This window comes from Monodon monoceros, unplaced genomic scaffold (genome assembly GCF_005190385.1).
Source record: "Monodon monoceros isolate NGI ecotype Baffin Bay Population unplaced genomic scaffold, NGI_Narwhal_1 Super_Scaffold_21, whole genome shotgun sequence".
Taxonomy (NCBI): Eukaryota; Metazoa; Chordata; class Mammalia; order Artiodactyla; family Monodontidae; genus Monodon; species Monodon monoceros.
In genome coordinates, this window is record NW_021703778.1 from 56,171,062 (window position 1) to 56,195,905 (window position 24,844).

At 45.4% G+C, this 24,844-nt stretch overlaps 1 protein-coding gene across 4 annotated transcripts in view; it reads right to left on the minus strand.

Annotated features, from left to right (window-relative positions):
* The window catches only part of MYO5C (myosin VC), a 117,908-nt gene that overhangs the window by 41,589 nt on the left and 51,475 nt on the right, over nt 1-24,844 (minus strand). For 3 of the 4 annotated variants that reach the window (XR_003796006.1, XR_003796007.1, XM_029238889.1), the window contains exons 15-31: nt 23,036-23,170; nt 22,423-22,520; nt 21,433-21,519; nt 20,868-20,979; nt 19,875-20,086; nt 17,394-17,559; nt 15,908-16,054; nt 13,856-14,020; nt 12,531-12,624; nt 9,316-9,379; nt 6,486-6,666; nt 4,469-4,562; nt 4,145-4,208; nt 3,982-4,062; nt 2,593-2,773; nt 868-961; nt 124-187 (exon numbers count right to left, since the gene is read on the minus strand). Coding sequence is in view for 2 of the 4 variants with exons in the window: in XM_029238889.1 (XP_029094722.1) it covers nt 124-187; nt 868-961; nt 2,593-2,773; nt 3,982-4,062; nt 4,145-4,208; nt 4,469-4,562; nt 6,486-6,666; nt 9,316-9,379; nt 12,531-12,624; nt 13,856-14,020; nt 15,908-16,054; nt 17,394-17,559; nt 19,875-20,086; nt 20,868-20,979; nt 21,433-21,519; nt 22,423-22,520; nt 23,036-23,170 (2,039 nt within the window). In the remaining 2 variants the exon portion in view is untranslated. The remainder of the gene's footprint in view (nt 1-123; nt 188-867; nt 962-2,592; nt 2,774-3,981; nt 4,063-4,144; nt 4,209-4,468; nt 4,563-6,485; nt 6,667-9,315; nt 9,380-12,530; nt 12,625-13,855; nt 14,021-15,907; nt 16,055-17,393; nt 17,560-19,874; nt 20,087-20,867; nt 20,980-21,432; nt 21,520-22,422; nt 22,521-23,035; nt 23,171-24,844) is intronic. The other variant, XM_029238890.1, reaches the window with a different exon arrangement.

Below are 24,844 nucleotides of genomic sequence, written 5' to 3' on the forward strand. Positions count from 1 at the left end.
ATATATCTTAATTAACACCTTGCTTTTTTGGTTTAATAACCTTTCTTTGGTATCACCCACAATTTCAGAGAAGAAAAGCATTACATGAAGGTGAACCTGAGGTACATGCACAATGATACTTACTTTCTTTGCGTTCCTTCCTCTTCCTGATTGTGACTCAACTGATTAGACAACTCTTCTAGTTGTCCTATAATGAGAAGAACTATCAATCCTTTGGTGGCCATGTCACTGCATTCTGATTTGGGTTTGGTCGTATTTTCATATTTTCAGTTATCGGGGTTCTAAACTGTACCCAGCTACAGATTAGGTTTTATGTGGTCTCAACAGCGTTTAAAAACTTTTCAAGCCATTACTTAAAAATTGTGATATTTCACATAAAAACCTGGATTTCTGGTTTTCCTTTAAAAATAGGAATATCAAGCAATACTGGGGCCCGAATGCTTACTTGCCAACAATCAATGGACCCTGGAGGCAGCTGCCGCCTTTAAATGCCTATGAACCTTAATGTACTGTCCACCCAGCCCACTTCTCACTTTTCTTTTTTTTTTTTCAGTATGCAGGCCTCTCACTGTTGTGGCCTCTCCCGTTGCAGAGCACAGGCTCCGGATACGCAGGCTCAGCGGCCATGGCTCACGGGTCAAGCCGCTCCGCAGCATGTGGGATCTTCCCGGACCGGGGCACGAACCCGTGTCCCCTGCATCGGCAGGCGGACTCTCAACCACTGCGCCACCAGGGAAGCCCCCGCTTCTCACATTTATGTCACCTGCCTGGCTCCATGGAGAATCAGTTTGATGATGATTTTTTTGGGTCATTTCCTGGATACAGGAAACCGTTTTCTAAAAGCAGCTTCATGAGCGTTCCAGTTACCTTTCATGTTTTCAGCTTGTTCATTCGGGCGGATTTCAAGATCTTGCTTCTGTTTCTCCAGTTCTGCAATTTGCTGTTTAAAGTCTGGGATCATCTTTAGAGAAGAATTAGAAATATTAGAATACTTTCACGTATAAACTTTAAAATCTCAGAGCTGCTCAGAAGCAAACTAAACTGTCTAGGTCATTAACCCCACGGAACATACGTCTAGTATAGTTGTGTAAGAGGGCTAGCCAAAGCACAGACTGGATTTATGGAATGTTTGTTTTTTTTTTTTACCTCAAGACCTATATAGTCACAAGAAATACCAGCATGCTCAGGGTGAGCGGTTCTCACATAGCTACAACCCTCCACATCTCCAAGGTCTCCTGGAGAGAAGGAAGTGTACATCTGGGAGGGCATATGGGAATTCTCTGCTGAGTTGAGGGAGGGATGATGTGATGAAATGGCAGCCAGTCTCTTTGGCCCAGGCCCAGAGACATTATCTCCTCATCTAGAAACAGGAGAATCATCTCAAAGGGGTCCTACCGTGCCCTCTGAATTCCAGGCTGTGCACGGCTCTGTTATCAGAGGTCTGGAATGATCCAATGTTTCATAATCCTCTGTCTTTGTCTAGCTAATATTTGTTTAAATGTCCATCATTTCCACCCCAGTCATGTACAGAGAGTTTTTCTATTGTGCAAGTTTATGAAAACACCCCTGCCTCTGAAGTCCAAATGAAAAATACTTGTTTGACTGTGCAATTGGATTTCACTGCAAATTCCTCATAAAAGCGTCACCCAAGGAATAAACAAAGACGTGCAGGTCCTTAACTACCGTTCCATATGTCTGCTGTGCCCAGGGTCACATATGCTCACGTGTTTACACAGCACTGAGATTTCCTAATGCTTCCAGGCTATAGGGGGAGGGGGAGGGACCAGTAAAGAAGTAGAGAAGCAGCAGCCAGCGAGGCGGGATGAGAAGCCTGGGAGACCACAGTGTCCTGGAAGCCAGCAGAACAGAAAGGAGGGAGAGGGAGTCATTAACATCACCAAGTGCTGCTGAGAGACTTAGACGAGGGTGGAAAGGAACCCTCTGTGCTCAGCCCTGTGCAGGCAGATTCAGTTAGTGGGAGAGGCAGCCCACAGAATGGGGTGGCCACAGAGTAAATGGGAGGTGAGTGGAGAAATCACAGCCAGGTGGCAAGGAGAAGTGTGGCCAAGTCCCCCAGAGAAATGGGGTGGTGGCTGCAAGGGGTGTGGGGTTAAGAAAGGATTGTTTTTGTTGAGAAGGTTCCTAAGGTATTTCTTCATGCCAGTAGACATGAGTGAGAAGAAAGGATGAGACAAATGGCAGTGGGGAAGAACAGGCATCACGGAAGAAGGAAGCCGTAGAAACAGTGAGATGAAGGGCATGAGCAGGGCGACTGACCTTCTGAATGCACACCCCTCTCAAGAGGTACCTTTTTACCTTAATGCTTTTTGTTACTTGCCAAGGGGTTAGGGCTAGATTTAAAATGGATAGATTTAAGAGCACACACCTCACAGAATCTGGACCTATCCTACGGTAAACCCTCTTAAAATGCTTTCCAGCCTGGGGTAATTTTATAGTTTTATCTTCTGAACCAGCTATTTCACTCCTGGGAAATGTAATCTGTTTTACAGCTGAGACACTGAATTTTACTCCACTAATGCATAACATCTCCAGAATAATGGCCACGACTGGGGCCCGCGGCTGAGACCATACCATGTTTTCCGATGTTAGCCTGGTGACTTCATGACGGATACTTTCATTGATGTCATTCTCTTCTCTAAATAATTTCTGCAGGTGGTTGATTTCCTGACTTAGATGCACCACTTTGAAGTTCAGAGCTTCAATCTCCTTTTCGTAGCAATCCTTCTGGGACTGGAGATGGCTCTCCAAAATGCTGTTAGAGGAGGGGTCAAGAAGTTAACTGCAGTCTTTATTCTGCTGATGACTCTGAGTGTGTACTTCTGCAGCAGTTATGAAAACCCACAATTAAGAGCCAGGCGCTAAGCACATAAAGTTTACTTGTGTACACAAGGTTATAAGCTATGGAATTAGGAACATAAAATTATAAACTCCTTCCAGCTGGTTAGGAAGTGTTATGTGGTGTTAACATGCAGTTAATGATAAGAAATTTTATTTTGGACATTATTAAAATTATATTTTTATTCTAATAATTAAAAAAAATACATTCTGTGTGATGCAACAATGATAAAGATACATGTTATTATACATTTTTCAAAACCCATAGAATGTACAACACCAAGAGTAAACCCTAGGGTAAACGATTGACTCTGGGTGATAATGATGTGTCAGCGTAGGTTCATCAGTTTTAAAAGATGTACCCTCTAGTGAGAGATGTTGATAATGGCTGTGCATGTGTAGGGGTAGGAGGTATATGAGAAACCTCTGTACTTTCTGTTCGGTTTGCTGTGAACATAAAACTGCTCTAAAAATACTTTACTAATTTTTAAAAAAGCAAACGCCTTAAATTTAAACATATCTATAGGGACTTCCCTGGTGGCGCAGTGGTTAAGAATCCGCCTGCCAATGCAGGGGACACGGGTTCGAGCCCTGGTCCGGGAAGCTCCCACATGCCGCGGAGCAACTAAGCCCGTACACCACAAATACTGAGGCCACGTGCCACAACTACTGAAGCCCATGTGCCTAGAACCCGTGCTCCGTAACAAGAGAAGCCAAGGCAATGAGAAGCCCGCGCACCGCAATGAAGAGTAGCCCCCGCTCACCACAACTAGAGGAAGCCTGTGCACAGCAACGAAGACCCAACACAGCCAAAAATAAAATAAATAAATAAATAAATAAACATATTTATATATCTATAGCAACACTGGCTAACTTATTTGATATAGTCAGTTTTCATTGTACAGGTTATGGGTTTTATTACTTGGCCAGTTATCCCACAAAGAGATTGTTCTTCATTATTAAACTAATTTACTCAATCTTCAAAGAAATATTTCCAGGGATTATTAGACTATTCTACTATAAGGAATTTACTTTGTCTATCAAATCTATGAAAGATAAACTTTTGAGTTTCCAATAGTACATTATCTCTGAAAAATCACAAAGAAACTGACGGAAATTTCTCACCGTGTTGCTTTCTTTAGACCTTCATAAGCAAACCAAAGTTCTCCATCCTCATTTAAATGTTCCAAATCTTCCAGAGAGAGCCTGCAACAATGAGGAGGGTAAGAAAATCATCTCTTTCATGTGTTACCTTTTTTTAAATGCTTGATAATGCAAAAATGATTACCTGCTTCTTACATCTTCAGTGTCGTAGCTCTCAAGAAGTTGTTTGGTGATTTCTGACACCTTTTCTGAGAGAAAAAGGCACAACTGGTGTAAATTACATTTTTGCCTAATTTCTCTTTTCCCATTTCCTTTTTCAGGACCCAGTTCTCTAGCCCTTCAGACTCTCCAGCTAACCATCTCATCAGCTGACTAACTTACCAGCTATCCAGCCAACCAACTAACTAACCAGCCTCAGACCAATCAAAGGACACACTGCCTTAACAGTGACACCTATGATAAATTCAGCCTGCACCCCAATGGACTCAGTGACTCATATTTTCGTTACCTCTCATTTCCCGTTTCTGGGACTGCACATGTTTTTCCACTTCTATCTTCTGTGTCTGAAGTAGCTCTATCTCCTTTTCAAACTCAGAGATTGTCTGAATCCCAGCAATGATGGAACCAGGTGAAGAAAAAACAGCTATCATGATTTACATCAGACAAAGGGAACACTATTACTGTATTATTTATCTGTGCAAGTTGTCCTAAGTGCAGTTTCTCCGTTAAAATCTTGTTAAACCATCGCTGCCCATAAGGCTTGGCCTTAAAACCTTGTTTAACTATCTAAAACACTGTGTTTCCCAGATGTACTTGGTTGTAGCAATAGAATTAGCTTCTCTACTATAAAAAGGGAAAAAATAAGTACTTACTGCAAGTTTGGGGAGGGGAGGGAGAGGGGAAGGAGCTGCGAGAAATCAAGCACAGGGGATAAGTGCTCTCTCACTGTAGGATGAAATCTTGGATGCAAGGAAGTGGGCCAAGTCAAGGGTCTGGGCTCCAGCTACATTTAGACGTGGCCCAGCGGCAGGGGCAGGGCATGCCCTGGAGGTCTAGGAGTTGGCAGTGAGGGCATGACCCGGGTCCAAGAGGGGCAGCTCTGGTTGTGGGGAAGAGGCTGTATTCTGCCTCTATTCACATGTGAGCTCGGGTTTGTCTTCTGCAGCTATGGGAGCTGTTCAGAGGTGAGTAACCCTTCCTGGATATTTTCTCAGTCAGCCTAAGTGTTTAAAGGTTAAAGCTCTTGTTTCCACAGGAGGTGAAAAGGGAGATCAACTTGGCATTTACTGATCATTTTACATACACGACCTCATCCTTGTAACAGGTCTATAAGGTGAGTAGAATGACCTTTTATAGATCAGAAAACTGAAGCTGCATAAGCATTACACGGCACATTCAGGGTCACATGGACATCTGACAGGGGACCCAGGACTATCCACCCTCAAGCCCGACTCTTGGTAACGTTTCAGTAAATGTTCCAAGTCATATCTGTATTTACTTACAGGCTTATTATAACATGTATCATGATGACAATGGGTTTATTTTCTTTGAAAAATCAGACTAATCTCCTTAATATACCACATTGGAGAGTGTGGATCATAGTTTTAGCTACCAAAGAGGAAACAAGTGACAAATATTGGTGCCGTACTCCAAGGGCAGCCACATGACTTCCCAAGATATAGACTGCAGCCAGATGACATGACTCCCAGATTGACATCAGTCTTATGTGGCTGCTAAGAATGCAGGACTCATAGGCATATGTGGTCCTTCCCGATTCCACAGTCCAATCTACTACTTTCAAATAATAGGAGACTAGGGCCCAGAGAATATTGGCAGTTCTGCTAAGAAATTCAGAGGCAACCCAGGTACGATTCCATGACACATCTTCTAAACTATGCACGGGTACTCCTTGATGAGTACAGAGGATATCTGTGTAATCATAACAATTTTCTACTAACATGTGTCTCACATATCTAGTGGAAGCTTAAAAGCTTTCCAACCTTACACTAAAATGGTCTGCCTTGAAGAAGGGAGGGAAAAACAGGTCTGTATTTTCCAATGGGGAAGGAATTTAGTTAAAACCTTGATCGTCCAGGCATGGACCATTGCTTGTGTAGATTATCTGATAACACTTTAAAATGGAAGATTCTGATATGGTCATTTAATTTTAATATCGGTATTACCAGATATACAACATGATGGATTATATAACAGGGTTTCACATCAATTTATAATTTAATATGGAAGTATTCTCTGGGTCAACATACTTGAACAACTTTATGTAAATGTAATTTTTACAAAGTTAGAAAGCTGACTTTTAAAACATAAAAAAACAGTATTGCTAAGTCAAAGGCAGCGGGGCGGGGGGCGGGTTATACTTGGAAGAATTGGAGGAACCGGGGTCCTTTGGCTTTCTGCCCTCACATGGGTACTGTCAGCTGACCCTGCAGGGATGTGAAGTTCCTCCCGCTCCTGCAGGTCAGACGAGTCAGCCAAAGAGCTTGTGGGGGGTGAGCAGCTCCTACCTTTGCCTGCTTGCTCAGCCGGGCCACCTCCCCTCTCAGGCCATCAGAGGCGACCCGCTCTCCCTCCAGCTGATGCTGCAGTTGCACCTTCTCATCTTTGAGAGCTTTCATTTCTTCTTTCAAAAACCGGATCTGCTTCTCATAGTCTTGCGTTTTCAGTTCAAAACTTTTTTCAAGAAGTCTAAGCAGCAAAAGAAAATTCTGAACCGTCTCTAAAGGCTTTAAGAACTACAGATCATTTGGAAAATAAGAGGCTCTTCCTTCCGAAAGGAAGAGCCAAGTTAAGACCTATTGTGAGGACAATGGTCTTTCTGTTTAGCAGACTGCTTTCTGTCCCCTTAGGTTAAGGCAGCTTCTTCTTACACCTTCTGATCAGAGAAGTGTGGCTCTACAGGGGTCACTCCGAGGACGCGCAGGAGAGGGAGGCTAAACGTAAAGACTCAATGCTTGTTGGGGGTCGTGTATCCCTCAAGCCGCCCCGGTTCCACGTGGTCCCCTGAAGGGGCCACTTCGCTCAGAAAAGACCGTGGCACATTCTGCTAAGTCCTGTCCCCTGCCTCGAACCAAGGATCCTTGGAGCAGTTTGGCTTTTAGTCCTAAACCAGTTAAATGGTTATTAAATTAATAGCCATTTAATATGTGAAAGGGTTCAGCTCTTCAATCATTTTAGAATAAACTGCAGCAAAGCCAGGTGCCCAAAAGGCCACAGAAAGCCAATTCCTTGTACGATGACTGCTCAATTGAGCCCAAGAAAAATAACCGAAGAGATATACAGAGCCTAGACCAGCCCTACATAGCTCACAGGGGCCCAGTCGGAATTGAAGCCATCCTAGGAGCTCTGTGAGTTTAAGAAATCATCTTCCCACTGGCTGGGCTGTCAACTCAGTCCATTTTATGACTTGCTTTTATAGCACAAAGGGGAAAATCCTGAGGAAGAGAGTCATATTCCCAATAGGTTTTTGTTTCATTTCTTCTTACAGGTATTAACAAACTTTTAAACTTTGTTTTCAGATTTAAAAAAAAAAAACTACAGTGCTCCTAAGAGGCCAGGAAAATACATTTGAAGAAGCAAATTGCAACCAGAAATCTTATGTAAAGAGAATCTCAGACGTGTAGCCTAAACTGACCAGAAGTATGCCCACTGACTGTGGCACCTCTGAGCCTCTCAAGGGTTGTGACAGGACCAAGTCTTCCCCAGTCAGCTGACCAGGGACCAAAAGGAGCTGCAGGTGAGGGCTGATGAGGACTGCAAAGGGGTCAAAATGACTTGGCCTCAGGCTGGCTCTCCAAGCCCCTGCTTGAAATGATCACTCCTAAGTGGCCCCAGAACACCAGCAGATGCCAATAGCTGAGCTCCTCTATCCTAGAGTTTAGAGTTCACTGAAAAACAGACTTTTCAAGGTAAAGAGTTAACTATCCCTAGTAAGTATGGCCCAGCAATTGCAGTCCTAGGTATATATCCGAAGAAAATGAAAACACTAATTCACAAGGATACATGCACCCCAATGTTCACAGCAGCACTATTTACAATAGCCAAGATATGGAAGCGTCCTAAGTGTCCACCAACAGAGGAATGGATAAAGAAGATGTGGCATATGTGTACAACGGAATATTACTCAGCCATAAAAAAAGAAAATTTTCCATTTGCAACAACATGGATGAAACTGGGGGGTATAATACCTTAGTGAAATAAGTCAGACAGAGAAAGACAAATACTGTGTGTTATCACTTATATGTGGAATCTAAAAAATAAAACAAATGAATGAATGTAGCAAAACAGAAACAGACTCACAGAGAACAAACTAGTGGCTACCAGTGGGGAGAGGGAAGGTGGAGGGGCAAGAAAGGCGTACGGGATTAAGAGGTACAAACTACTATGTATAAAATAAATAAGCTAAAAGGATATATTATATAACACAGGGAATATTAGCTAATATCTTACAATAACTATAAATGGAGTACAATGTATAAAAAGTTTGAATCACTATGTTGTACACATGAAACTAATATAATACTATAAATCAACGATACATCAAAAAAAAAAAAACAACAAACAAAACTGATGTAGGATCATGAAACACTCTATGTATCTGTTAACTCTTGGAGATTTTCAGTGACACTCCCTCCCCTAACTGCTTAGCATCCTGCCCTCTTCATCCAGACCCAGGTTCTCCTGCTAACTAACTTCACAGGGAAGCTGTATATCCTGCCACCCAGGCAGCCCTGTGCCTTCTAGCCTTGGACAGAGATATGCAAGAATGTTCCATCTCTCCCCAACACCCTGCCATGAATCCCTACCTGGAGATCTAAAAGCCTGTGAGTTGACTTCTTAAGAGAGGGGGGCACAGACTGGAGCCTCTAGACCTTAGCAAAGGATTTGATACTGAGACAGGAAAGGCAGAGCTGGTACAGTACAAGCTCATGGGGACCTGTCTTAATTTGTGTGAGGTGGGTTACACACATTACTACCTGAGACAAGAGTCAAGTTTACAGATACAATGTGGGGGGTGAGGGGAAGGAAGGGAGGTTTATTTAAGAGGCACTAATTTTCATCCTTGGACTTGATGGAAGATGAAGAGGTGGCAGTCTCTGAACTTCTCACTGTCTTGGCAATAAAGGTCCACTGTGCCCACAACTCCAGAACCTGTGCAGTGTCTGAGAGGTGCACACTGGGCACTTAGCTCTCTCAAAGCTCAATCTCTCACTTCCTAAAAATATTCACACCCTGCTCTCCTGTATCTGTGATCTGCTACCTGCAAGCTGAGACGCAAAACAGAAAAGAGCAGAGAGAGAAAAAAGCAGTGGCTTTAAGACAAATGAGATTTCATACGTTCTCTGTCGTTCTTCTTTCTGCACATCATCAAAGAGCTGCTTGGTGAGGTTGTCCATTTTTTCTGTGAAAGAGAATGAATACTCTTTGAAATATGTCCACAAAGCAATGCCTTGATTGTTTCATGTCACATTTAAGAAAGTGAGAATGTAAGAATTTATGATTAATGGGACTTAAGATGAGAGTATAAATGTCATTTTTTACAAGTTAGAAATAGATAAGGGGGTTTCAAAATAATAACCCTCACAAATTTGTTATGTTGCAATCTATGAATAGTTTCAGAGTACTTTTATTGGTCTGAATACCATTTGCTTTATTAAAATAGATATGTTGGCTTTGAGACAATAAATATTATTATTAAAAAAAAAACAGGGCTTCCCTGGTGGCGCAGTGGTTGACAGTCCGCCTGCCGATGCAGGGGACGCGGGTTCGTGCCCCGGTCCGGGAGGATCCCACATGCCGCGGAGCGGCTGGGCCCGTGAGCCATGGCCGCTGGGCCTGCGCGTCCGGAGCCTGTGCTCCACAACGGGAGAGGCCACAGCAGTGAGAGGCCCGTGTACCGCAAAAAAAAAATAAAATAAAATAAACAGAAACCCTTTGGGAAGAAGATGATCAATTTATGACAGGGGTTCTCAATCTCAGCACTATTGATGCTTCGGGCTAGGTAATTCTTTGCTGTGGAGAGGGGGCCATCCTGCTCACTGTAGGATGTTGACTGGCATCCCTGGCTTCTGCCCACTGGAGGTCAGTAGCACCTCTGCTCTAGCTGTGACACCAAAAATGTCTCCAGACATCGCCAAATGTCCCCTGGCGGGGGGTGGGGGTGGGTGGGAACCAAAGGGCCTTGGTGGAGAATCATTCATTCATGATAACCAAGAAAATAATAAAGTGTCTGTCTTCACCTGGGGAAGAGGAAGTCTAAAAGGCCACTGTTGCATTTAAATACAATACAAGAATCCAACACAAAGTGTAGGTTAAGTGGGCACCTGACCACTGGGAAACAATCACTGGGGTTCAAGACAGCCTCTGGTTAGGAGAGCTCCACATTCCCAATGTGTCCACACACAACAGGTGCCCTTCAGAATGGGCACAGGATTAACAGATGCAGCCCATCAAAGCCTGACAGCCCGATATGTGCTTAGCTGATACCTCTTCCCTGAGTTCTACCTCATTTCTGAGTCCTGCCCCAGAGGGGAGCCCAGGGATGAGGTGACAACAGTAATCCTCCACATGTCTTTGTTTAAAGAAAAAAAAAAAGCCAACAGTTTAATAGTTTGTCCAATGCAGTGTAAAATGTCCCTGAATCAAAATGACTGCTTCAGAATGTCATGAGTCATCCAGAAAATACTAGGGAAAATGCTTAAGCTTTAATTTAGAAGATACCGTATTTGGTATAATTTCAGTGTTTAATTCATTCACAGAATTGACTTCAATTCTGGTGTTTACCATCTTGGGCTATTTGCAAATGGGCTAAAGAGGCTGTCCAAATGGGACTTTCTTCCCCAAAGCAATGAGATTTTGCCCAAGGTGGAATCTCAAAAAGGGGAAACAGCATTCGATAGTATCCTTGAGTCCCACGTCACAAGAGTTAAGTGGAAGTTGGTGCTTTCATAAAACTCAGTTTGCCATGTGTAGGGAGACCCACAGGATAAGCAGTTTATAAACATGGAGTGTGAAAGCTTTCAGGCACTTTTTAGAAGGAGTTATAAAATTACCCACCCAAACATGTCAATGCTGTCAAATATATAATTTTCAGGACATACTTGTGGGAATTTAAAATTTTTTGTGGGAAATTCCACTTAAAGAAGTTAGAAAGAAGAACAAACACTCAAGAGGAATGGATTGTAATTAAAAAGCCCTTCCCTAATTCGAGTTCAAGGTTTACTCACAGACCTCTAACCTCTTCCTGTCCATCACTGCCACGTACGTGGGCCCCAGCACCCACATCATCAGCCCTTAGAGACAGGGTGCAGGGCACACAGTATGTGCAGCAGGAGGTCATGCCCATCCTGGGCATCACCTGAACACCCTGCCTGCTCTGCTGGCCAGGTCTCAGGATGTTTACTTCCTCCTCCCGACATGTGCTTCTCCTGCACTCTGACCTGAACCCCAGGGCTTAGTGCTGCTCCAGATGCTGGCACATCCCCCAACAGCTGGGCCTAAGGTGTGTGCTAGATCCCCAGGCCTGAACCCTTGCACCCTTGCCCCCACGCTGGAGCTTAAGGAATAGCTCCTGGACACGACAGATAATCCAGCATGGTGATTTAAACTACCTGGTGAGGAACCACTAGGCTCATGTTCCTGCTGCCTTTTCCGGGATTTAGCAAGGGCTTGCAATTAGAATTTGAGTCGGACAAGTACAGATGGACAGAGCTAGGCTAAGGATGGCTGATCCACACTCCAAAGGAAAGTGTTACTGCTGGTCCCAAGGGCCTGCATCTGACAGCTCAGGGCTGATGTAGCTCAGTGCTAAGCGGGGCCCTTTGTTCAGGGCCAGGACAGTGGCAGAGGACCTGGGTACCACTTAGACTAAGTAACCTGGACAGAGCTGAAATCTGAGTGCAGGTGCTTGGTAAGACACAAACATTATCCCAACACTGCCCTGGACAATGCATCAGGATGACTACAAGGTTTAAAAAAATACAGACTCTGGGGCTTCCCTGGTGGCGCAGTGGTTGAGCGTCCGCCTGCCGATGCAGGGGACATGGGTTCGTGCCCGGGCCCAGGAAGATCCCACATGCTGCGGAGCAGCTGGGCCCGTGAGCCATGGCCACTGAGCCTGCGCGTCTGGAGCCTGTGCTCCGCAACGGGAGAGGCCACAACAGTGAGAGGCCCACGTACCGCAAAAAAATAAAATAAAAAAAAAATACAGACTCTGAACCATACCTGCCACCACCACCCACTACACTCCCCCACCCCATCTTCTGATATCACAGCTCCAGGCTGATGGCCCACCCATCGGTACTTTGTAAATGGCCCAGGAGGTTCTGAGACAGGGACGGCTGTGCTCCGACAAAAGATGGAAATAAACCGGATAAATCGGTAGGGTACAGTTGCCACGATTTAAATAAAGTTATTCTCTGTGGAGTGAAAGTTTTCTCATTATGCCAGAGCCTCCTGGTCCAGCCTGAAACTCAGTTCCCACCCAGTACCTATTTCCTGAATGACTGGACTTGTGAACGGGTGAATGTGTGTCGGGTCACCTTGGGCTTTACCTTTCAACTCGTCAGTCTTCTCTTGAAACTTCAGCTGTATTTGTTCTTTTTGTATTTCCAATTCTGAATTACGCTTCTGAAGCTTTGCCAATTTCTAGCAAAGGGAAGAAAAAAATGCTTTTTTGAAAACCTCGCTTTGAGTTTTGTCCCCACTGCCTGTATATTTTTAAATTAGTATTTTTTGGTCTCGGCTCCCATCCATAGGTAACAGCCGGCACCAGCCCACTGCAAGACGCTGTGTTTAGCTCCACGTGCAAGGGCTCCATGTGACTTTAACAGACACTAGTTCCCAGCCTCGCCCGGAAATGGCTGAAATCAAGGAGAAAGAACCAAATCCAAGGTTTTCCCAAAGTCAAGGAAACTTCTCTGTCTTTTTCTTGGCCAGGGTATGTATATACTTAATATAAGAAATTTATGATATAAAGTGGATTCACACTTTGAGATTCAGAAAGGATGTGTGATCACGACCTAAGTTCTCTTGTAAAGTGCTTGCTGGGCTGGCAGCTGGGGGCCCCTGGGTGCTGATGGCTGGTGACTGGCAGTGAGGGGGATGCCAGCAGCCGTGTTGGTGCAGCCAGGCATCTGGTCGCGGGGAGGGCAGAGGGATGCCCTGGGGCTCCAGGCTGCCACTACGGTGGGTGCTGTGGCACTTCAGAAGGTGCAGAACGGACGGTAATAAAGACCACCTGCTTAGAAAACAGCAGTTCACGCTTTCGCGGGGCTCCATGACAGTCACTTGGTTAAATTATTTTATCTGACAATTTTATCTTCACAATAATTCTGTCAGTCCCTTTTTGTTATTCCCATTTTACATATGAGGAAACCAAAACTCAGAGAGGGTGAGTGACTTGTCCAAGGTTGCCCAGAGAAGATGTGAGCCTGGGATATCTGGGTTTTATGTCTACTGCTCTTTTTACTACACCACAGAGATGAAAACCTGCCCATGCTTTGCACTGCTGCTCTGGGGACGATGCTTCCAGGATGCACACCAGGTGGACAAGTGACAGGAGATCAAGGTCATGCTGGAAGAGAGGGAAGCATCTGACCAGGGCTCTTTCTCAGGCCTTTCATCACTTCACAAACGTGGAAAGGAAGAGGAAACCTTATATTGTGCTTCTTGAAGCATTAGCCTCCTCTTCTGCCCCCACCCGGACTCTAGGCCTCAGATCTCTCCTCCCCTAAAATGGAGGCTCTCTTCGGTAATGGAAGCCAATGGCAAAATCTGATTTGCTCTGCAGAAGTCTACTCTGTGGGAAAATGCTGCACTGTGATCTCTTTCACGGCACGACTCACAACCTATGCCCATAGTCACTTCCAGCACAGACCTCTTCCACGGAAGCCTTGTATCTCTTCCCCTTCTCCTCATAATTCTGCCTGTGGGTGGCTGCTCTGTCCAGCTCTGATTCCAGTTTCTGAATCTTCTCCATGTCACCGGCCTGAAGAGCAGCCAGGCTGGTCAGCTTTTCCACCAGCCCATGGTTCTCTCTGTTCTAGAGGAAAGAAACATCCTATACTTAGGGGTTTATCCAAAATAAAGAAGCTGTTCCATTTGCTCCTCACAAGTTCTCATCTAAATCGGAGGTTTCTTTACACTGTCCACAGTTATCATTACAATGGCATGTATGAGCACCTTCAACCTAGTCAAGATAGGGACGCAGAGCTAGTCAGGCAAATGCCTTCCTGAGTGGGTGGCTCTTTTAGTCCAACCGTGGAGCTCCAGGACAGCCCTAATGTGGTGGGCTGAGCTGTGTCCCCTCCATCCCCCCAAATCCACATGCTGAAGTGCTAACCACCAGTACCTCAGAACGTCAGTGTATTTAGAGACTGGGTCTTTAAAGATGTAATTAAGGTAAAACGAGGTCATACAGGTGGGCCCTAATCCAGTATGACTGCTGTCCTTATGAGAAGAGAGTAGGACCCAGACACACACAGGGAGAAGAAGACCACGTGTAAGCCAAGGAGAAACCCCTCGGAAGAGACCAACGCTGCCAACACCTTGATGTTGGACTTTCAGCCTCCAGCACTGTGAGAAAATAAATGTCTGTTGTTTAAGCCTCCCAGTCTGTGCTGGCTTGTTATGGCAGCCCTAAGCGCATGAACACCTAGAAAGGAGCTCAGGGAGTGTGGACACTCCCACGGGCCCTGCTCCCACTTGGCCAGGGCTGTTTTTCAATGCTGTTCTCCACAAGCTATATAACATGCAGGCCTGCTGCACAACAGCACAAGGAGGGGAAACTTTATCAAAACCTAAAGTTTCTTGTCTGCACATTCATCCATTCACCAACGACCCCTAGGGCTAAGTTTAAAGTTTATTGTAGGAGAATCTCAGTATTATTTGAGACAGATGCAGGAGTATGTTTCATAGAACTGGACACTGCATATTCCACAGCTCTCTCCCACTGGCTGAGGGTATATGAAGTTTTTTCCTATCAATGGGAATGGTATGGGGAATCTTCCCAAACTTGGCAGGGCTGTAGCTAGACCACATGGACCTTTGGGCAAGTTTGAAAACGGCAACTTCTCTGGGCCAGTGCAGCTCTGAGGGAGCATGGCTTGGCATGCAGGTAGCATCTTTGTGCAAATTAGAAAAAGGCACCCATGCCTCAAGGCAGTACAGCTTTATACCAAGACACATGGGCTGGCAAGTGAAGCCAGACTGGATTTCAGCCCCACTTGCTCTCTTGGGCAGGTGCCCTTATGCAGTGTGCAACCTACACAACCATATGTACCAGCCCTTCACAGTGCGCTTCTGTTTCCTAGCTCAGTTGGTCCACGTAAACTGTTTGAACCTCCTAACAAGGGCATAAATCTTAATAGTGTTGACCAAAAAAATAATAATTAATCAATATTCAATTTAAAAAAGAAATAAAGTATTTTATTCGAGCCAACCTGAGGATTATAACCCAGGAGACAATCTTTCAGAAAGCTCTGAGCACTGTTCCGCCTGTTAGAGGTCAAAGCACAGTTATATAAGTTTTTAAGACAAAGGGCTATACGTCAAAGTAATATATTGACAGTTTACATAGTCCAACAAGACAAGTAGTGCATCGCTGTGACCCTTTACAGGATTAAGGAAGGAAAGTTATCTCGTAAGCAGCTACCTTGCTGGCACCAGGAGGAAATTGCTTTTTTGGGGAGGAGGGGGTGGGTAGGCTTTCCTGTGTCTTCTAAGAGGATCTAGTTAACATATAACGCAGACGCACAACGCACGCTAAAGGGGACAAGGTTGTGGCTCAAATGGCAGAGAAAATTTTATGTTCAATTTTTCCTGTCCTGCCTTAAAATAATTTCATCAACAGCATAGCTAGGGAACTGGCCCAGAACAAAATATATCTGTTAGAAAAAGTAAATATGAAAGATGCATTGGGAACACCTACCTGGTCTTCTAGCTTTTTCTGCAAACGCTGAACTCTGTAAGTAAGCTGAATGTTGAGCACAAATCGTCGGATATTTTGGAATCTGCGCCTGGCCAGCCATGCCCGGGCATACTTCTGAAGGATCACAGCCTTGTGTTCCTCCAGCATCTTTAAAAGAAGATTTTGTGAAATGCAAACTGGGTCTCTACTGTTTTACTCATCAACTCTTCCAATGTTGGGAGATAAAACTACCAAAATATTCCTACAGGGTAAAATATGAATTTCTTGTAATCAACCCACAGAGCACTATTACCTATCTTTTTTCAGATTCTTTTTTACATTGTAAATGACAATTATTTACATTGTAAATAATTGTAATTATTTACAATGCTGTGTTAGTTTCAAGTGTATAGCAAAGTGATTCAGTTATACCTATATATATATTCTTTTTCAGATTCTTTTTCCATTATAGGTTATTAAAAGATAGAGTATATAGTTCCCTGTGCTATAAAATTCTTGTTGTTTATCTATTTTATATATAGTAGTGTGTATATGTTAATCCCAAACTCTTAATTTATCTATCCACCTCCCGCTATCCCCTTTGGTAACTAACCCTAAGTTTGTTTTCTATGTCTGTGAGTCTATTTCTGTTTTGTAAATAAGTTCATTTGTATCATTTTTAAAGACTCCACATATAACTGAAGTCATATGATATTTGTCTTTCTCTGACTTACTTCATTTAATATGATAATCTAGAGGTCCATCCATGTTGCTGCAAATGGCATTACTGCATTCTTTTTTATGGCTGTGTAATATTCCATTGTATATATACATATATATACATATACACACATACACACACACACACCACATCTTCTTTATCCATTCCTCTGCTGATGGACATTCAAGTTGCTTCCAATGGCTTAGCTACTGTAAACAGCACTGCTGTGAACATAGGGGTGCATGTATCTTTTCGAATTAGAGTTTTCTCTGGATATATGCCCAGGAGTGGGATTGAAGGATCATATGATAACTCTATTTCTAATTTTTTAAGGAACCTCCATACTGTTCTCCATAGTGGCTGCACCAATTTACATTCCCACAAACAGTGTAGGAGGGCTCCTTTTTCTCCACATCCTCTACAGCATTTATTATTTGTAGACTTTTTGATGATGGCCATTCTGATGGGTGTGAGGTGGTACCTCATTGTAGCTTTGATTTGCATTTCTCTAATAATGAGCGATGCTGAGCATCTTTTCACGTGCCTACTGGCCATATGCATGTCTTCTGTGGCGAAATGTCGATCTGGGTCTTCTGCCCATTTTCTGGTTGGGCTGGTTTTTTGATATTAAGCTGTACGAGTTCTTTTGTATATTTTGGAAATGAATCCCTCATCAGTAGCATCGTTTGCAAATGTTCTCCTACCTAGACTTTTGAAACAATAACCAAATCCCACCTGTGGTGGAGGACATGTACAAACAGACATTCACATCCCAGAAAGCCGCACCTTTCGATACCTCCTCCTCGCCAGGAATCCTCGGGTGTAGGCCTGGATGGTGATGGCGGCCACACGAATCAGTTGGTACAAACTGCGGACAAGATACGCACGACAGTACTTCTGAATGATTATGGCTGCCCATGCTTCTTTTAAGGCTGTGGCGGTAACAGCTTTCCTTGGTTTAAAAGAATGTAGAGTAAATCTGTTACCCACAGGGCATTGACACCTACTCCAGAGGGCAAGCTTGTGCAACACCTCTTAACTAAGGCATATTCAAATGTTTTGCAAATCTACATATTAAACGCTGTAAGTGGTTTATGCTAATGTCCACTCAAGATCAGTGTCATTACTACCTCTCCTCTCCACCCTGATCTGAACGTGGACCTGCTCCAGGAACGAAGCACCACGTGGGAACTGCCACACTCCTCACATTCGGGCCGATCACCCCACTGTCACTCACATACCCACAGAGACCGTGACAACACAACTGTGCTTTGTCATTGCACCTGCTCATTCCTCTAGTCATTCTTGTGGGAAATCACACTGGAGGCTCTAGATCAGGGGTTGGAAAACTACGGCCTGGGGGCCAAATCTGCAGCCTCCCACCTATTATTGTCAACTTTTGCTGGAATGCAACTGCAACTATTAATTACAAATGGCCCGTGACTGATTTCATGTTACAAAGGCAGAGTTTAACAGCTGCGTGAGAAACCACATGACCCCAGAAGCCCAAATATTTGGCCCTTACAGAAGAAGTTTTTCGAAGGACCTATCTGAAGGACTGGGGGTGAACACAAAGTTCTTACCTTCAATGTTTGCAACCTCATGAAACAGAAGGACTTAGAAATGGTCAAGTGGGATAAGAAGAAAAGTAAAATAACTGCTGAAAGATCTGTAAGAGAGATCTTATTGAAATATCATTCTGCTTAGGAAGAGCTGAGATGTCAGCCAGCCTTAATGGAAAAGTAGGATTTCTGTAGACATTGAAGGCTGGAAAAGGCGTTTCAGACTAAGGGACCAGTGAAGGCATGAAGGCCTAACAGCGCCTGAAATATTCAGGAAAAGGGAATTTGTCTGGGATTCCTAGAATATAAGACACATGGAGAAAATTGGTAGTCTGTGAGGTGAGAAAGATAGATGGGGACAATTTGTTATTTAAAAAAAAAAAATATATATATATATATATGTATAGAACACCTACTATGTGACAATCACTGTGCTGGGTCTTACGGATGGATGCAGTGGGAACCAGACAAGTATGGTCCCTGTCCTCACAGAGCTTCCATGCTTATAACAGCATCCAGGCCATGGGAATACCAAGTTGAAACCTGAGTGCTCTTCTGTGGGAAACAGGGGCCACTGGAGGCATTCACGGCAGGAGCAGGGCAGGCCCTGCTTTAGGAAGATGGGAGAGAAAGGCAGCAGGTGGAGGGCTGTGCTGTACAGTGAAAGGCAAACAATGATGAAGGCCTCGTCCAGGGCATGGGCGCAGGAATGAAATGAACGGGACAGACACAAGAGGCAAGCGGGGAACAGAATCCCAGGCCACGGTGATTCCCAAATGGAAAGGGAGCATGAGTTTGGGGAAGAAGCTAGCTCTGGAGTTTCCTGCCCTGGAGACTGCTGCTATTAACTGACACCAGAGGCTCAGGAGGGCAACGCTGGCTGTGTTTCTGTGTAAGATGGTTGCCTGGGAGGAGAGTGGGCTGGGGTGGGGGTAGGGTGGTGGAATGGCGAGTCCAGTTTGGGGTGTGCCGAGATGAAGGCTGTGGTGTGTCAGCCACGTGCAGAAGCCCAGATGCTGCTGGAGGTCAGGCTCAAGCTTGGGACAAGGGAGGCTGAGCCACGCAGCCTGACCCTTCAACACCTGCGCCCTCTACTACCCTCAGAGCAAGCGAAGGAGGGAGGCAGGGCAGACACAGAACCACAAAATGCTGTCCAGGAGGGATGCCCGTCTTGCTGGCCAGGCCAGCATAGCCTCCTGGGAGCACTCAAGGAGGGGCGGGGTGGGCGTGGCCGGCGGAACTGCCCTCCACTCAGGCAGCACCACCCAGGGGCTTAGTACCTGCGGGCAGAGCCTTGCCATGGTCCCCTCAGGCATGGTTTGCCCCACCACCTGCAAGGTAGGCTGGTCACTGGTGTCTTTACTCTAAGGCTTCACTTGAACCTTGATCACCTTCGGTGTTTTCGGTTCCCATGGACCAGCGGTCCAGCCCCTCTACCTGGTCTCACCAGGAATTCTGACCCTCTTCAGCAGCACGCTGATCAGGGCTTCCCCTCTTCAGGGTCCTGGTTGTCACCTCTGCCACGTGGGGACAGCAGGCAGTCAGCACCACCTGCCCCCGAGGACACACCCATCTCACCTGGAGGCTCACGGCCACCTCGGGGGACGCATCTGCACCTGGGTCCCAGGAGAAAGGAGGCCCCGCCCCCCGAGGGGACGGCGAAGAAAGCCAAATGATGGCACCCGTCTTCTTGGTTCCAACATACCTCACGGTTTGCTGACCCCGGAAGTACTGCTGGATGATCAGGGCCGCTCGTCTCTCTCGGAGGAATTTTTTTCTCTGGAGCCAGCCACGGATGTGCTTTTGTATCACAACACAACCCTGCCTCAGTTTATCCAACCGGAGTTTCTCTAAATAAGCCACTTGCCCTGCTCTGAAGAAAATTTTGGTTTTACCAAACTGGTACTGATTAGAATCCTGGAAGAGAAAAATGACATAATCAGAAACAAAATCTTTCAGATTTTCTATAGTACTTGGAAAAGATGTTGAGAGATCCAAACATGCCACCAACATTGTTATTCTGACATCTCTTTGACATAAAGCAGAAAAGCTCTGATTATGACCTAGAAGTTTATATTTTGCCTTGTTTGTTTAAAGCTTCTTTCTGGGGAAGAAATGGACTTGAGGGTGAGGCATCTGTCTGTGGGGTGGGAAGGGGTGTGTGCATTGTTGGCTGGGCTGCCGGGGAGCTCCAGCCTTTCATAGGTGGTTTCCACAGAAGAGCAGAGGCACCTGGAAAGGCTTGGTTTCTGTCTTCCTTTGGCTTCTCTTCACCACCAAACAGATTTGGCCATCATAACTGCTTCCCCACCTCTTTACCGTCACAAGTCATGGCTTCAGCAAACCTCTAAGTTCACACTGAGGGCCATGCCTGGAATCCCCGGCTCAGCGACCGTCTAGCTGACTGTGTAACATAAGCCTGGCCCACAGAAGCTCCCTAGGCTGTGGGAGAACACAGCAGGACAAGAGGACACGGTGGCGGTGGAGGCCAGGGTTTGAATTCGGGTGCCTTAAAGTGACTCCTGCTGTCAGGAGATGATGCCCCATGAGTAGGTCTGCTCTGATCTCCTTAGCACACAGACGCGCAGGGCGTGTTTCCTTTCTGCTTAGGCATTCACGACAGTTACAGCCCTGAGACAGAGGCAGAGATGAGGACAGTGTTTGCAAGCCCGTGGTTCCAGGAGAGAGCAGGACTGACCTGGATGAGCCTGTGTAAAATCACTTTGCACACCTCCTTTTTATCGCTGAATGAAAGCTCCTGCTTGGTCATGAGGATCCCAAAGCGGCTGTAGAACTCGATGTACGTCCACCTGGAAAGTCAAGGCAGACCTAAGGAGCCGGGCCGGAGGAAACGCATGCTGCCTGTGGACCCCAAGGGCGTACCTGCCACTGTTCTGGGGACAATGACCCTGACCTTTGACCCACTGCCCACAAACCTCACCTGAGCACACCTGGGTGGTTTTGCTCCCTGGATGCCTCCTGTTAACGTTCCGCTCTGACAGCTGTCTCCCCCTCCAGCTCCCTTTCTCAGGGGCACTGGGGAGGCAGCGGGCGACCCTCACTAGTGCGGAGATGAGGGTGGGGTGTGAGAGTGGGGACGGTGGTCTCTGTCTCACACGGTGCTCGTTCATCTGGCCTTCCCACAGCACAGCGGGACACCTTATGAACATATCTGATGAAAATGCGGCAGCCCCTCCCTTGGATCTCAGCACAGACCTGAAGTTGGGCACTTTTCCCCCCCAAACAAGGAACTGACAACGTACCTAGAAGGGTAGCTCTGCGCACCAATGCGAATGGTTTCTAAAACGCCACAGGCTCGCAGCTGCTGAACAATTCTTTTGGAGTCAAACCTGAAGGAAGACGATCTGATCATGGATTAAGCCATCGCAGTTGATAAACAGGCCCATGAACGGTGTAGCGGACCTGCCCCAACTGTGAGCTCCTGGGCAGCAGGATCTGCCTGTGTAATCCCCGAGCCCAGCAGATACTTAAGAAATACATGTTGCACGTCAAACGAAGATAGCACCTCTGTGAGACAGTTCAGAAAGCTTCACTGAGGACACGGGGAAAGGAGCAGCTGATTCCGACTGAGGGAGGCAACAGCGAGAAGCCTTGTGGGGAAACGGCCTTTGGGCTGAGCTTGGAATGACAACCAGAGTGGAAGAAACGTCCAAGCTCACCCGTCCCAGTGCCTACTTGTTGCTGAGTTCCCTTTATAAGACACCCCACAGGTGGCCCTCTGGCTTAGGCCTGACCCTCTGAGGACACACTGACACAGTCACCACCTCCAGACGGACCACTCCCTTAGACACCTCTCAGCTTGAGTCAGCTAAGAGGGTCTCTATAACTTCCACTCGTGGGTCTGGGCCTTTTCCCTGGGGCCCCAGACAACAAGTCTAAGTAAGGCCCCATGGCATGTTTGAAGACAAAACTTCAGACCTCTCTACAGCATTTCTCCTGCAAACACATACAAATTCTTACCATCGAGGAAAATGTTCTGGCTTTCTTAGTTGAGTAAGCTTTAGCTGTAGAAAAATTCTTTCAAATCTAACCCTTTTGCTTAATCCCGGAGATGAGACGGCTTAGCCAGAGGGGTTGTGTTAACGTTATATGTAGAGGGCAGGCTTGTTTTGAATCATTTAAAAACCGAGAAACAGTAAAGTTCACGACAATTGCAAGCAAATTCTCCAACATCACGACAGAAACGGTTTCCTCGGTGTTTCTTCCCCACTCTGTTGCAGAAGAACACTTACTCAAAGGGCAATTTCTCATCATTTGGTTTGATGCATCGAACGTAGTGGGGCGTGGTGGCATTGAGGGTCTCCATGAGCAAGTACAGAGAGCTGCGGAACTAGGAAACAAGGTCAGGTGACAAACATCGTGCTGAAATTTAATGCTTAGATCCAGGTTAAAAGGAAAAAAAAAAAAAGGTCCAACCTTATTGTAAAGCAATTATACTCCAATAAAGATGTTTAAAAAAAAAAAAAAAGGTCCAACCTTGATAAGTTACTCAAGAAGAGGAAAAGTTAACTTCATGCATAAACATCTATTATGAAAGGTTTTAGTCTGTGACTGGGTTTATCAGCATACCCTGCTCTTGTGGATGGAACAGTTCTCCGTCCAATACTCCCAAACAGCAAAGGACTTTAGTGACTCGGGTTACTGTGCAAACATATGGTTTGCTCAGATGTGTGTAGCCTTAGAGGTCGAGGCACTATGATGATGAACTACTACTTTTCTTTGCGTTTGCATTTGTATTAACAGATTTGAAGAAACCCAGTGCCCGTGTCCAGGCCCGGAATGGGTCCCACTCATCCCTGGCTCCCTGCCCTCAGCCCCCTCGCCCTCAGAAAACTCTCTCAGTACCTTGCTCCCCACGGTGCTCCGGAAATGCTTGTTGTTCGGCTTGATGACTGGCTTTGCAGATTTAACTGTGATCGCTGAACCGAAAGGTGAAGAAGGAACCGGATTTTCTTGAAAAAAGGTGGCACAAAGATGAAACTGGGAAGAACAAAGAGGGTTTCAATGTCAAAAGTATTCGCCCACAGTCCTTAGCTGGAACAATCAAGGAAATGGTCACAACAACCACGTCTAAACCAGTAGGGGGGTAAAGGAACAATCTTGGCCAAATCTCAGTTCCACAGGGGGGTCGTCCTCACTCAGGATGACTGACGGTTTCTTTCCCAGGAATGGGAGCAGAAGGGAAAGCTTGTGAATGTCTGTATGTGGGTATCACTCCAAGTGTCAGAACAAGAGAAGCATTTATTCTTCCTCCCTCTGCACCTTGGCTCACGTTGCTTCTGCACTTGGAATCTCCTCCCTCCTAACCCCATGTTCTCATCCCTGCAGATCCAAACCCTACCCATTACTCAAGGTGCTATAATAATATTTTCTAGCCCCACCCCCTTCACAATAACTTCCATGGTGTCCCAGCGCGAATTAATCCCAACTTCCTCTGAGTTACCTTAATCTTTAATCTGTACCTCTTTTAAGACACTCACTACTTTCTACCTTGCATCACTTATTTCTTTCAATGTCTTATCTTCCCTCTTGGAGAAGACCTCGTATTTTCTTCTTTTAAATCAGACATTGAGAATCTTCTTTGGGGGAGAATTCCTGCCTGATTCATCCTGTAGCCCCTGTGGAACAAGTGAATCTGAAATTCCCAGGCCTCTGACAGATTGTGGGCTTAGTGCAGAGACCCATCTGTGCTTCACCACGATCTGTGTCCCTCTTCCAGACTGGACCCCAGGTAAACAATTGGTGAAATACGTCAACTAACTTTGTACGCAGATACAGGTTATTTCTACACTGAATTCTCTGTCTTAAATCAATTTTAATAACTGAAGTTGCCATGGCCTGTGATTTACTTATGACCATTAGTGGGAAGTGCTCAGGCTCATTTGGGAAATTGTCAAAATTCTTGAGCATCTGGTGCTCTGTGATGACCTAGGTGGGTGGGATGGGTGGGGAGGGAGGTCCAAGAGGGAGGGGATATATGTACACTTACAGCTGATTCACTTCACTGTGCAGCAGAAACTCACACAACATTGTAAAGCAATTATACCGCGATAAAATAAAATTTAAAAAAAGAGAAAAAAAATACGTGAGCATCAGCAAAGGACTGGGGACGTTCTAAAAGAAGGAAAATAAATATGATAACCAGATCTTCACAAAAAATGAAGGACTGTGTACGAAATATCCTTTTTCTCAAATTTTAAGAACTTGAATTCTTAAAATTCTTAAATTGAAAGAAATGTTTAAGGAGGAAAAGAAAAAGCCAGAAGTCACTCTTACGGTGACACTTCATCAAACAGAACCGTGGATTCAAGGAGCTCACGTATGCAGAGCAGCACTCCATCTTGCTTTGGTTTTCCTTGAGCATTTACTTGGCACTACCTACCATTGCTTGCTTTCATGTGTAAGGTATGCTGCTCCCTCTGGGATGTGAGCTCCATGAGGGCAGGAACCCTGTCTGCCCTGTTCACTGCTGTATCCCCAGAATCTAGGACAGTGTTTGGCACGTGATAAGTGCTTTATAAGTGAGTGAATGAACAAAATGTGAATTATGATTCTTTAAATGATTGTATTACCTGTCCTTCGTCTCTGTCATCTGCATATTTGATTTCTGATTTTGCATAGAGTGGAAATGTGCATGCTTTCAGAAGCTAGAAA